General features: G+C 46.2%; 1 protein-coding gene across 1 annotated transcript; it reads right to left on the bottom strand.

Annotated features, from left to right (window-relative positions):
• Positions 1-55: 55 nt before the first annotated feature.
• On the bottom strand, positions 56-9,008 carry LOC125554869 (protein CHROMATIN REMODELING 35-like). Its single transcript, XM_048718258.1, has 8 exons — positions 8,675-9,008; positions 6,470-6,647; positions 4,968-5,556; positions 4,582-4,671; positions 3,846-4,079; positions 3,142-3,309; positions 952-2,723; positions 56-838 (listed from the first exon to the last, which is right to left on the bottom strand). The coding sequence occupies exons 1-8, from the start codon at positions 9,006-9,008 to the stop codon at positions 835-837; spliced, it is 3,369 nt and encodes a 1,122-aa protein (XP_048574215.1). The 3' UTR covers positions 56-834.
• Positions 9,009-12,736: the final 3,728 nt, after the last annotated feature.

Consider the following 12,736-nt stretch of genomic DNA (forward strand, 5'->3'; position numbering starts at 1 on the left):
CGTATGTTTAGTTCTATATACAAACATTTCTGCAACAAGTAATTTAGGGGGGCTTTTTTTATAGACGGTGTCCGAGCTCAAGACGGTGTGGCGGAGGCTTGGCGTCGCCGGCAGAGGAGATGAAGGGACGGAGAAGGAGATGGGGAAGACTGCTGGGAGGAGGAAGATGAAGGAGAGCCGTTGGATAATTTCTAGGGAACTTACAAATAACTCCAAGTTTTGTTTAGCCCTTAGCAATGCAGACGTATCATGGTTCTGCCCTCCGTACGTATCACTCTCCTGAACTTCTGAAGACCTGCTGCCATTTACAAGCTGGAACAAGAAAAAAAGACCAGGTTTTCTGAACCTGATAAGGAGACAGTGTTGACAAATGCATCATGACACCGCGTGATGTTCAGATTTTGTCCATGGACAAAGACAGACATAGAATCATCAGATTCAGGCAGCCGAAACATAGACAATGGCTCGTGACAGTAAGGTTAAGAGTAACAATTCTTATACAGTTGAAAACTTGTTCAGCGGACAGACAACATCACACAATTGGTTCGACTCACATGACAGCAAAAGTTGAACTGAAACCTAGATCACTTGCATTGGAATAGTCATTAGCAGTACCACATTACCACGACTCGTGAAATTTATCATCATTTTAATGGAGACAGAAAATGCCAACAAATAGACACTTTTAACATTTGAGAGTGCAAATGCTTGTTATATCTCTCATACTACCACACTTCAGATGATCAGACAAAATACTGCAAAGAAGCCACTTCAGTTCCTACCTAGATTATTCTTCCTCTTTCTTTCTCACTGGTCAGCGATTGCCTCCGTTGTTCACCTGCAAACAAAACCAAGTATATGGGCGTATTCATTGATGCATTCAACCTCCTAGCAGAAAAAGAAAAAGGTTTAAACAGATTCGTACTCATGGTTAATCAGATTCATACATACCTTCTGTACAGAGATTTGACATCTTGTCGCAGTGCCTCGTGTTCGAGAAACCTGTCCCCGCTCTCTGAAATATCCACAGCGGCAAGCTCAAAATCATCACTGCTGCAAAGCTCGTTCCATTCGAACCACATCTTGGACTTCCATTCTTTTCCGGAGGCTGTCATGTGATCCTCCTCTTCTGGGGAGTCGGCGGCAACAAGGCGGTAGCAATGCACCATTCTGGACTGCCCTGGTCTGAATGCCCGTCCAATTGCCTGTCGCGTCACAGAAGGATTTTCCTGGACCTCCAGAATGACAACGCGTGATGCGCCAACAAGGGAGATGCCCTCGCCGCATGCCTTGATGGAACCAAACAAAACTTTAGCATCCGCTGAGTGGTTGAATCTCTCAACCGCCTTGTCTCGCTGCTCTTGTGTTGATTTACCATTTAATTTAAACATGTGCACCTCTGGTTTCCATCCTTTCATTCTTATGAGCAGCATTTCCAAGAAAACCAGAGGGTTCAGATACCGGCTGAACACGAGTACCTTCTCTCCTGCAGCTTCTGAAAGACACAACAAATTGTATATAAACTTTGCCTTTGCCCCAACCTTGATATCAATTCCACTTTTTATGATGGAATCAATCTTCTGAACAGCAATATCTCGATTTTTCCCTTCAACGTTTTGAATATTCTTTAAGCACGGATGAAGATAAACAGCGCTGCATGCTGTTTTCCTGCTAAAATTATCTAGTCTTACCAAACTCCTAAGGATATTTTCCTGCTCGGTACTCATATTCAGAAAAACGGTGAAGTCCACAAGTCCGGGTAGTTCCTCCAAAAGCTCACCTTTATAATAGTGCAGCACATTTGCGGTTAGCTCGCGTAGATTCTGGATGATCATTACTCTCATTTTACCATCTGCATCCTTTTTAAGGTTTCCTTCAACTACATCATAGAAGTACTTATCTGAAGTGTACTTTGACCGTGCACTCTTCCCCAACATGTCAACCTTGCTTAGTATGCGCTTCACTATTGCACGAGGTTTCTCCATCTTCAGGAATTTTGGCCGCACAAGGTTCAGAATGTTGAAAACCTCTCTTACATGATTCTGAAACAAGGTTCCTGAGAGAACCACTTTTCTAGGAGTTCTTATACTTCCAAGTGCAGTGAGTAAGTCAGTTTGCTCATTTCTCGGAGTGTGGCCTTCATCTAGAATGACAAGGCTTGGGACCTTCAACAACTTATCTCGGCACATGACAGCTTCTATTTTATAAGTATTCCTATCAGATACTATGCATGCAAATTGATGATACCCTAGCAGCAATATGCTTCTCTTTTCTTCCCACAAGTTCAAAACCTTGAGTTGTTCAGACCGGGTATTAGCTTTGGAGGAATAGAAGTCAAACAAGGGTATGGGCATGTCCTTAATTTGCCAATGGACAAATTCTGTTCTCCATGTTGCCAGAATGCCCTTTGGAAGGATAATCAATGGCCTTCCTGCAGGGTATCTGGCCAGGAAGCTTTGAACAAAGCTAATTAGCATAAAAGTCTTTCCAGAACCTGGTGCATGTGCTAGAATACAACCTCCAGGGTTGTTCTCATCTGCCAGGTTCTTGACCAAGAAATTAAAGCCTTCCACTTGGTGAGGTTTCATCTGTTCTGAATGCTGAGAGTGGATTGAGAGAGCACTAGGGACAACTTGAAGAATATTTCCTGAAGGACTGGTAGTTGCCTCCAGCTCATTGTAGTTTCTGGGTTCTGGCGCATAAGTTCTGTGGGATTGCTTACGCTGATGCAACAAAGAGGAAATGAGAGATGTGGCTCCGCCAATATGGAAACAGAAGTGAATTGCTTTTTTTCAAAATCTACATCTTAACATTTGGGGTTGGTATAGGATTTACTTGGTTTATTTGAACTATATCCCAGTAAAATCCTCATTCAAAAAGAACTAATCAATGACTTGATTGACATTTGTTAAAAGCTAAAACACATGCAATGGGTGTTCGTACAGGGCATTTGTTTGATCTATCAATCATTAATGACAAATAACCGATGAAGAAAGTTTATAAACGATAACATACAGAACCAATCAATGAGTTGATTGACAGGACACTATTTACCAGTTAATGTTATTTGAATCTTTTAATAATTATCTTCAGAGTATTCAAGAAAATAAATTGGACTAATTTGGATCAGAAACTCCGTACCTTTTTCCAGTTTATCTCAAAAATATTCTCGATACGTTGCTGGATCAAACCACAAACACGACATACAATGCCCAAATCATCTTTCATCAGGAAGTCGTGATGACAATCATCCACTACTTCAGAATTGTTCTTCTCCGACGGAACAATACTGTGATCGCTTCCAATGGTCTGGTTAGATTAAGTATGTTGGTCAGATTCATCAAGAAGGAAGTAATGGTAGACAAAAGAACAAAGCAAATGCGTCAAGGGGTAAAATTAAGAAAACAGTAGTATGATGATGGTAAAGAATTAAAGTATATGTGTGAGAACCAAAAAGGACCAGAGGAAAATGCAAAACTAGCTGTTTCAAAACAACCAGTAAGATCATGTGCTCCTGCTCTAGACCTTCAAGTAATAAAATGCAAAATGTGTCACATAACTGGCCTCAAGCATCATGTGGAAGACAACAATCACATTTTCCTTTTCTTTTTGACAAATATACACCAAGTAGATAGAGAAATGGTACTTTAACTATAGGCATGTACTACAAATACTATTTTCTATGTGGCATACTTGCTGAGAACCATTCCATCAGTGCAGATATGAAACCCATTATCAAGTAAGCAAGGCCCTGAGATCATGAAACATTGAAATCTAACCTGATATAAGAAACATAGAAGAGAATATATCTAGAGACAATTGCAATGAGTTTATTAAACAGATACCTTTGAACATGCCAATGCAACAGACATTTCGTTCCAAAGGTCATCCAGGTCATCAACTGGATTGTCATTGTTATCATAGTGATTATAATGTCCATTTGCCGTTGAATTACTTTGTATGACCTCACAAGATATTTCACAAGAATCTGCAACAGATATATTGTTGTTCTCCATGTGTTGTTTACTTTGGACATCCTCACCTTCTCCTTCCCCTGTTTCTCTCTCCTTGTCACGACTCTGTTAAAATGCAAGATAGTGAACATGACAGGGAGAAACAATTCCATTTACCAATCCAGATATTGAGATTAAAAAACAATAGTATCTCTCATATAGTCATATCTGAACTAAATCAATCAGTTTTCATTTTTTTGAAACTGAGTAGGCATATCTTCTGGAAAAAAGTTATGAAACAAAAATCAAATTTGTTTGTAACTAAACAGAGCAAAAGCGGGATATTCAAAAAATTTAAAACATATTCCTGTAAAAAGCACATATCAGAAATTTAATTCAGGGACATCATTGAGTAACTTGAGTTGAATCAAGTGCAATATAACAATATCTTACTAGGACATGCAGTCCTTGGGGAAGGACTTTTGATGTTATTGAGAATATGATACTGATTAGCATCTAGGCATAAATATGAACATACTCAGTGATTACCAGTAGTTCTCTAATCAAACTATATAGGAAAAATACAGCAATATTGACTAACATTTCCAGAGTTAAAATCGAAGCAGACCTCGGCGTAAATGTTTATGTCATTCTGTCCTTGCTTGATCAGTTGTGGCTCTGAAGTACTATGGCCATCAAATAAAGCAATTTCCTTGGGCTTGAAATATAGATGGAAGCTAGTCAGTAATAAGTAAATTCAGCACAATGCAATTTATCATGCCAGCATAAGTTTAGACAAACTTGATACTGTTAAGCAGTTTAGACAAAATAAATAATGAGACAATTGTGCATAAAAAGATGACCTATGGGTTTAAAGATCACATAAGCTATTTGCGAGCATGGGAATGAATAATGTCTATTTCCCTCCTCTCTTATTCATGCAGTTAAAAAATGCAGAATTGTGCATTATATTAGATGCATTAAGAAACAGAAGATATGATGAGTTGAATGCACCTCATTGTCAATGTCCATGCTGTCCTTTCCTGGCTCAACTACAAGTTGAGCTTCAAAACTGATGTCCTGGTATTGGCAAGGCTGCTCAGCCAGCATGCATTCTTGGATAAAATCAGTATTTTGCTTAGAATCAGATAAATTTCCATCTACAAAGGATTGAACCGTGTCCTCATCATCAGAATCAAGTAAGCAAACAGTTTTCTGAGCCCCAGTATTGTCCATGGTAGCATGGGTATCATCTCCAACATTGTACAGATCCAATTCTATAATATTATCAGAACTAATATTGTTCCCACTTTGTGCTTCATCATGTAATGTCACATTTGATGACTTGAGAGCTACACTGGCATAGGGCAACTTGATAGGTACAAGTTGCAGCTTTTCAAGGGTGCTGATAAGTTCATGCCTCTTTCGATTGATTGCCTTGTAATCTTCAGTGACACTCCCGTACTTCAACTCATTGAATTCTTTGAGAAATCTAAGACGCACAGATCTGTTATGACTGATGATGGTTGACAGGGACTGGGTGCTCGGCGAGCTATCACGCCCGATTTCATGCTTCTGCATTTTGTAGTTAGTAGGATCAATGCTGAAGAAGAGAGCAAAAAATACTCAATGTATCGGGGCGTTTAATTTCTGAAATTAATTGATGAATGGCTTCAGAAAATAATTGATTTCAGGAATATCCGAACTGCAATTTTAAATGATTTCAGAAAATAAATCATTTTTAGGTCCTTCAGAAAATAAAAACCACCAGGAACAGGAAGGAAAAGCTCAGCCTAATCCAACCATCTCAACCTTAGGAAACATCAAGTGGATTATCATCAAAATGCACAGCAAATCCAGCGAGCAAACGGAGGATAACATCATCACAATTTTTTTTTTGCTCGAAAGTGTGCAGACCTCGGTAACAACTAGTACACCAAACCTAGCTAGCGTCCAGAGCCCAATATTAACTGACGTGATTTCGTTCTTCTGACCTCAATAAACCAGTCGATTTTTAGACCTACAAACTACAAAACCCTCCGGTATGAAAGACAAGGTCAGTAAAATGATCCTACCAGAACAAAAGGAAACTCCCATCGACGGCAAACTCGATCGATCTCCTCCTCCCCTGTCAGTGTGAGCGTGTGACTGCTGCTGCTCTCCGCACGGGCCACCCAGCCCCGCAAGCGCATTTGAATGAGGGGCAGGGGAGAAGATAGAAAGGAGGAGGAGGGGGAAGAAAGGCACGACGGTGGCGGCAGTAGCCGGTGGAGCCAAGGGAGGGGAAATGAGAGGAAGAAAGGCACGAATCCGGCAGCCGACCCACGGGAACAAAAGGAAACAGCGCCGGCCGCCGGCCGCCGGCCGCCGGAGATTGGACCGCCGAAACGCCCCCCAAAACAACCAAAAACCCCAGACCCTCCCCCCACCCAACCCCAAGCCGCGCGCGGTCAGAACAGCAACCAGAGGGCAGCGATACCTTAACTGAAAGAGGAGGCAAGCAGAGCAAACCGTACCACGGAGGAGCGGAGGAAGACGATGCCGGCCGGGGATTGCTTGGGGGGAGCTCGAATCCTGCGCTTGGGCTAGAGAGCAATGACCCCTCCGATGTTCTTGCAGCAAAGAAGTGGAAGCGTTGGGTGTTGGACGCTTCAGGTGGCTTGCACGCGAATCGTTCGGGATCGTTCCAGGGAGCTTTTTTTTTTTGAAACGGAGGCAAAAAACTTTGCCTCATCCATTAAGTAAGAGACAAAAGAGTTTGTTACAAGTCATCCAATTACACGTCATGCGAATTATTCTCGCAAAATTAAAGACCCTAGATTTTTTGCACCTGCGACGATCCAAAGGTTGGCCTCAGTAGAGATGGAGGAGAGCAAGATTGTCGGTGGAGCGCTCTTATGTTTGAAAACTCTTGCGTTACGCTCGTTCCAAATTGTTCATGACACGAGCATGATGAGGGATGCCTTGGCTTGTCGGTTTGGCGTGCCGTCGGCGCAAGTACTCGCCCACCAATCTTTAACCGAGTCAAAGAAGGGCCAAGCAGAAGTGTCTAGCCCGAGAATGAGGAATTTCTCGATGACCAATGACCAGAGCCTTCGAGTATAGCAGCATTTGTAGAAGAGGTGAGGTCCGCATTCTTGCACCCTCTTGCAAAAAGGGCAAAGATCACAATTTGGCCACCCATGCTTTGCCAACCTATCGGCGGTCCAAATTCTATCTTGGAGCGTCAACCAAGCAAAGAATTTGATTTTTGAAGGTGCCCAAACCTTCCAAACCATCTTATCCATGGGTGAGACTTGAGAGGACCAACCCTAGGTATTGCGCCTTGTATGCGGAGGCCACCGAGTATTGCCCACTTGCCATATGTTTCCAAAGGATGTCGTCCTCGGTGAGATCGTCGAGATGGACCTCAAGGAGGAGCATCCAAAGAGCGAAGAACTGTGTGACATGCTCAACAGAAACAATGGTGGGGGGTTTGATCTTAAGGATCCACGCATTGTGCTTGAGCGCCTCCCGCACCTTCCAATTTTTTTTCTCTTGGAGGCCGCATAGATGAGCGGAGAAATGTCCTTAGGCTTGCGCCCAAGGAGCCAAGGAGAGTCCCAGAAAGGGGTCTTCGCGCCGTTACCAATGATGATGGTGGTGGAAGCATAGAAAAAGTTGAGGTCCTCCTCGTTGCATGGGTTTCCCATCCCCACCCACATCTTGGTGGCCTCCTTCCATTCATACCACGGCCACCGCAACCTGAGAGCTCGACTGAACTTGTCGATGTTGAGAACCCCAAGCCCCCCATACTCAAGAGGCCGGCAAACAATCTCCCAATTCACCTTGCATTTTCCCCCATCGTCTTGTCCGAACCAGACCATAAGAAAGCTCTCTCGAGCTTGTTCACATTGAGAAGGATGGTTGGTGGAATGACCAGCGGGGTGGCGAGGTAGACCACTTGGGATGTGATCACGAACTTGACAAGGGTCGTTCGCCCGATGGTGGTGATGTTTTGACCATCATAAGTTGATAACTTTCTCGCAACTTTGTCCACGAGAAATTGGAGGTCCATCAACTTGAGCTTCCAAACGGAGAGGGGCAGCCCCAAGTATCACAAGGGGAACGAAGCCCGTGTTGCCGACAAACTTTGGGTCAGGCGGCCCAAATCAAGATGGTTGCAGCGAATGGGCACCATAGAACTCTTCTGGAAATTGGTGCATTGGTGCAAAGGCCCGTAACCTCTCCGAAACCCCTCAAAATGCTTGCAAGGTTGTCCACATCCTTTTTGATCGGGGCCAAGAAGACGGCTGCGTCATCCGCGTACAGAGAGGTCCTCATCACGGCTCCCCTACCCCGGATTTTATGGAGGAGCCCCTTTCTCGTAGCTACATCTAGAATTCTTTGGAGCGGATCAATGGCGATGATGAAGAGAAACGGGGAGATGGGATCTCCCTGCCGAAGACCTTTCCCATGCTTGATGGGACACCCAGCAATACAATTGAGAACGATCCTCGAGGATGAAGAGCTAAGGAGGGCCGTGATCCATTCCCGGAATTTACTTGGGAAACCTCGCCGTTGGAGAAGATCAAGCAAATACTCCTACTTAACAGAGTCGAAGGCCTTGCGAATATCAAGCTTGAAAAGGAGGGAAGGTGTCCCCCTCTTGTGGAGGCGCCGAGTGAGATTGCGAACATACAAAAAGTTGTCGTGGATACTTCTTGTTTTGATGAAGGCACTTTGGGCGTTGGAGACGAGGTTTGTCATGTGCGGGCCAAGCCTCATGGAGAGCACCTTCACGATAATTTTCGCGATTGCGTGGATGAGACTGATGGGCCTATAATCAGCGAGCCCCTCCGCCCCTTCCTTCTTAGGCAGGAGCACCACGTTTGCAGAGTTTAGCCACTGGAGGTTTGGAGTGTGTAGGGAGTCAAAGCACGTGATAACCCTCATGAGGTCGTGCTTGATAATGTCCCAACACTTCTTGAAGAAGAGGCCTGTGAAACCATCCGGCCCCGGAGCCTTGTCACTTGGCATGTCGTTGATCGCTTCGAGAACCTCACTCTCAGACATAGGGGAGTCAAGGCCATGCAGATCGAGAGGTTCGAAATTTAGCTCCTCCCAATTGAAATCTTTGCGGCTTTTAGGGCCTCTGCTCATGACATTTGAAAATTGGTCTTGGATTAGCTTCTCTTTGGCGTCATGCTCGGTGACCCAACCAAGCTCGTTCTTGATTCTATGTATATGGTTTTTTCTTCTCCTTGCATTAACACGACGATGGAAGAACTTGGTATTGGCGTCCCCTTCTTTGAGATTGAAAATTCTTGCACATTGTTTCTTGCGAGATCTTTCGAGCGCACCCAAGGAGATGACCCTTCTCTTGAGCCTGGCTCAGAGCTCGAGTTCTTCGGTGGAGAGAAGCCTATCCTCTTGGGCAATGTCGAGGTGTAGAATCACCAAAAGCGCTGCCTGAAGGTGAATTTTAGCCTTTGAGAAAAGGCCCCTACTCCACTTGGAGAGGCGGAGCGCCGTCTTCTTGAGCTTGTGATGTAGGATTTTGGTATGGCTCAGTGTGTTCTGCCCTCTCGTCCATGCCTTTTGGACCACCGAGTTGAAACCGGGCATGGATGCCCAATTTTTTTCAAATTTAAAGACCCGAGGTCTTCTTGGTCCCTTGTTGTCGGCAAGAAGTAGTGGACAGTGGTCGGAGAGGGAGGAGGAAAGCGCATTAAGGACATGGGTGTTGAAGGTTGTGTCCCACCCGGCGTTGCAAAAGAACGAGTCTAGTTTGCACAAGGTAGGGTTTGCCCTCTCATTGCTCCACGTAAATCTCCGGTTTTGGAGGTGAATTTCTTTGAGCTCACATCTCTGAAGTGTTGCCCTGAAATGATTGATCCTACTGCGGTTAACATTCCTCTTGTTTTTATCTCTAGCCTGGTATATTTGGTTGAAATCTCCGGTGGCAAGCCACACCGTCCCAGGTGGTGGCTTCTCTGCCAGTAGCTCGTCAAAGAAAGCATCTTTGCATGAGTAATCCATGGGGCCGTAGACGGAAGTGATCTTGAAGAGGACGTCGGTCCCTCTCACCCGGACCATGGCGGAAAGGCAGTACGTAGTGAAGTTAATGCAGGAAACATCAACAAGCAGATCATCCCAAAGCATCAAGATGCCACCCCTGGTACCAGTTGCTGGTCTCTGCGCGAAGCTATGCAACCTATGCCCGCCCAGGAAGGTTGCCGTGAACTGATTGGCATGCTGGAGCTTTGTCTCTTGGAGGAAAACGACATGACAGGACGAGGAGGCGATCGTGGCATTGACAGTGGAGCGTCGATCTGGGCAGTTGAGACCCCTCATGTTCCAGCTCAGGAAATTGATCGGTTGTTCTATCATATTAAAACCAGGAGCACCTTGTAGCCTGGCCACATGGTGGAGGTGGCCGAAGCAGCGACAACAGGGGCATGAACATGTTTGGGGCGCACAGACATCAACCAGCAAGGTTTGAAAGTTGCACATACAACAGAACATTGCCATCCAGAGGAAACGGAACGTAGCCCACTAAGGATACATGGCCACAGGCCAACATACAGACTACTCCAAACACACAGAGCGCCCTTTCACATGGACCAAACACCTAGCAGTTCATGAATTTGTACTAACATATTGAGACTAAGAATCCCAGCTGGACAGAGCCAACGAGCAGTCAGGTGGCCGCCTGCTGAGCCACGGTGCCGGCGTCGCTCGTCTCCAGATCGAGAGCACCTCCTCCTCCATGCGCAATGAGGGCCTCCTCAACATCTGTCGCGCTGTCGTTGTCGAGTTTAAACAGCCCTCGCATGGCCACGATCACGTCAGGTGGCAGCTACTCCTTGAATCGCTCCGCGAAGGCATCCATCGTGGCGTTAGTGACGTCTTCTCCATCCTCGAAAATGCCTAAGGTGTGGCACACTAGCAGCTCAGCCTCCCTGGCCGCCGGAGGTGCCTTTGGGCGGCCTGCAGCCCACGGTTTGCTGATGGAGAAGCCTCCACCGATCTTGGAGATGTTGATCCCAGCCATTGTTTTCTGACGAGCCACTGGCGCCCTGACAGGTGTTGGGGTAGGGGAGGGCAGGATGGCGTCCTGGCGCTCTTCGAAAAGTGGTGCGAGGCACTGCAAGCCCACCGCACCACCAGTAGCAACTGCAGCCCTGCGCAGCTGCACCGACGATGGTGTGCGCTGTAACGGACCATTGGGCATCAGGGGAGGCGTCTAACCCGCCGGGCTCTGGCCGTGCCCATCGGTAGCCAAAGGAGGGGCAAGCACAAGCAGCGATTCGACGGCGCGTGCCGCGTCCCCACTTGCAGAGCCAGAGCCTAGGAGCACCGCGGCATGCCCCACGGCCGGGGCAGGCTCGACAGAGAGGTGATGGGACACCACAACCATATCAGCAGTAGGGTAGCAGTCATCCTCATCTGCAACGCTGCATGGTGTGCGGCAAGCGTCGGTGATGAAGGGCAGAGTCTGCGTAGCGGAGCTCATCAAGGAAGACGCCTCAAATCCTGGAGGGCGCGATGCAGATGAAGATGACGAGGGTAGCACAGGCCTAGCCGAAGAGCAAATGCAGAGAGCTTCATTCGCAGTAGAATCAACCACCAACACGGTCGACAGAGGCGCTTGCTTGGCCGGGGAAGAATCACGAGAGACTGTATGATCGGCAGCAACATTGTCCACAAAATGACGGACCACCCTAACATCTGCTATGCTCGCACCTATCACAGACGCAAGTGCCATTGCCACGGCCTTGCAAGAAGCATCGGATTGCGCCCCCGCGAGCCAAACAGTCGCCGCGTGAACTGAGCAGAGAGGTGCTTGCTTCAACGCATCCGGAGTAGTGGAACCTCCCACCCGTAGAGTAGCGTCACCGAGCTGCGGCCATGCCAACGAGGGCGACGTCTGGGCTTGCGGAGGAGCAGGCCAACCACGAGCCGGTGGCCGGAGAGCGAGGGGAGCCACGGGTGGTGATGCCGCAGGCCGCCGTAGGGTCTTTAAGTCGCTGAGCGGAGATCCATGGGCGCAGATACTCGCGGCCTAATTCGTCAATGACATTCATAGCCCACACCGAGCTCCTCGCTAGGGTAAACGCAGTTGCCTCTTTTTAACCCAACCAACACCTATAGGAAAATCACGTTTTTGCCGTGTGCTAGTCTATATAAGCTATGAGCTATTTTGCGGCCACTAGGCTTATGATTCTCTAAGCCGAGTGCCAAATGAATCACACTCGGCAAACAAATGACACTTGGCCTATAGTGTCATGTAAGCCGAGTGGTCTCAAAAAGCCCTCGGCTTACATGCAGCACACGGCTTCTACGTGAAAAAGCACTCGACTTATGCGTGGTACATGGCTTCTACACGAAAAAACACTTTGCTTACAACAGGAACCCGACAAAGATATCCGTCGCGTGTCTAAAATGAAGGTGTTTGACGGCGCCGTCATGGAGCAGCCTATAAGTCGTGTGCCCTGTGAATGCTCTCGGCTTACATGAGATATAAGCCGAGTGCTTCCTGCATGTATTCGGCTTATGTTTTGAAGATTTTTCTGCAAGCCTATTTTTTAATGCAAAAATAGTTTCAAAATGATTTACATTGCATTTATAGTTACTATTCGAATAGTATTTCTTTCCATTCTTTGATTCTTTCTCGCTGATTTTCTCTGACTAGTTTCATGCGTCTTATTTTTACGCCCTCAATTTTTCTATCTCTCTCTATTTACCGCCATTTTAATATTATAATGGGTCTTATTTTTGATGCCCTCAATTTTTCTATC

Source organism: Triticum urartu, chromosome 4, assembly GCF_003073215.2.
Source record: "Triticum urartu cultivar G1812 chromosome 4, Tu2.1, whole genome shotgun sequence".
NCBI classification, from domain to species: Eukaryota; Viridiplantae; Streptophyta; class Magnoliopsida; order Poales; family Poaceae; genus Triticum; species Triticum urartu.

Coding starts and splice junctions, on each gene's coding strand:
- LOC125554869 (XM_048718258.1), bottom strand. CDS start 9,008: ATGTCTGAGAGTGAGGTTCTCGAAGCGATCAACGACATGCCAAGTGAC. Junction 3,310..3,845: donor TTGCATTGGCATGTTCAAAG/GTATCTGTTTAA, acceptor TAATCTAACCAG/ACCATTGGAAGCGATCACAG. Junction 2,724..3,141: donor TTGAGATAAACTGGAAAAAG/GTACGGAGTTTC, acceptor TTGTTGCATCAG/CGTAAGCAATCCCACAGAAC.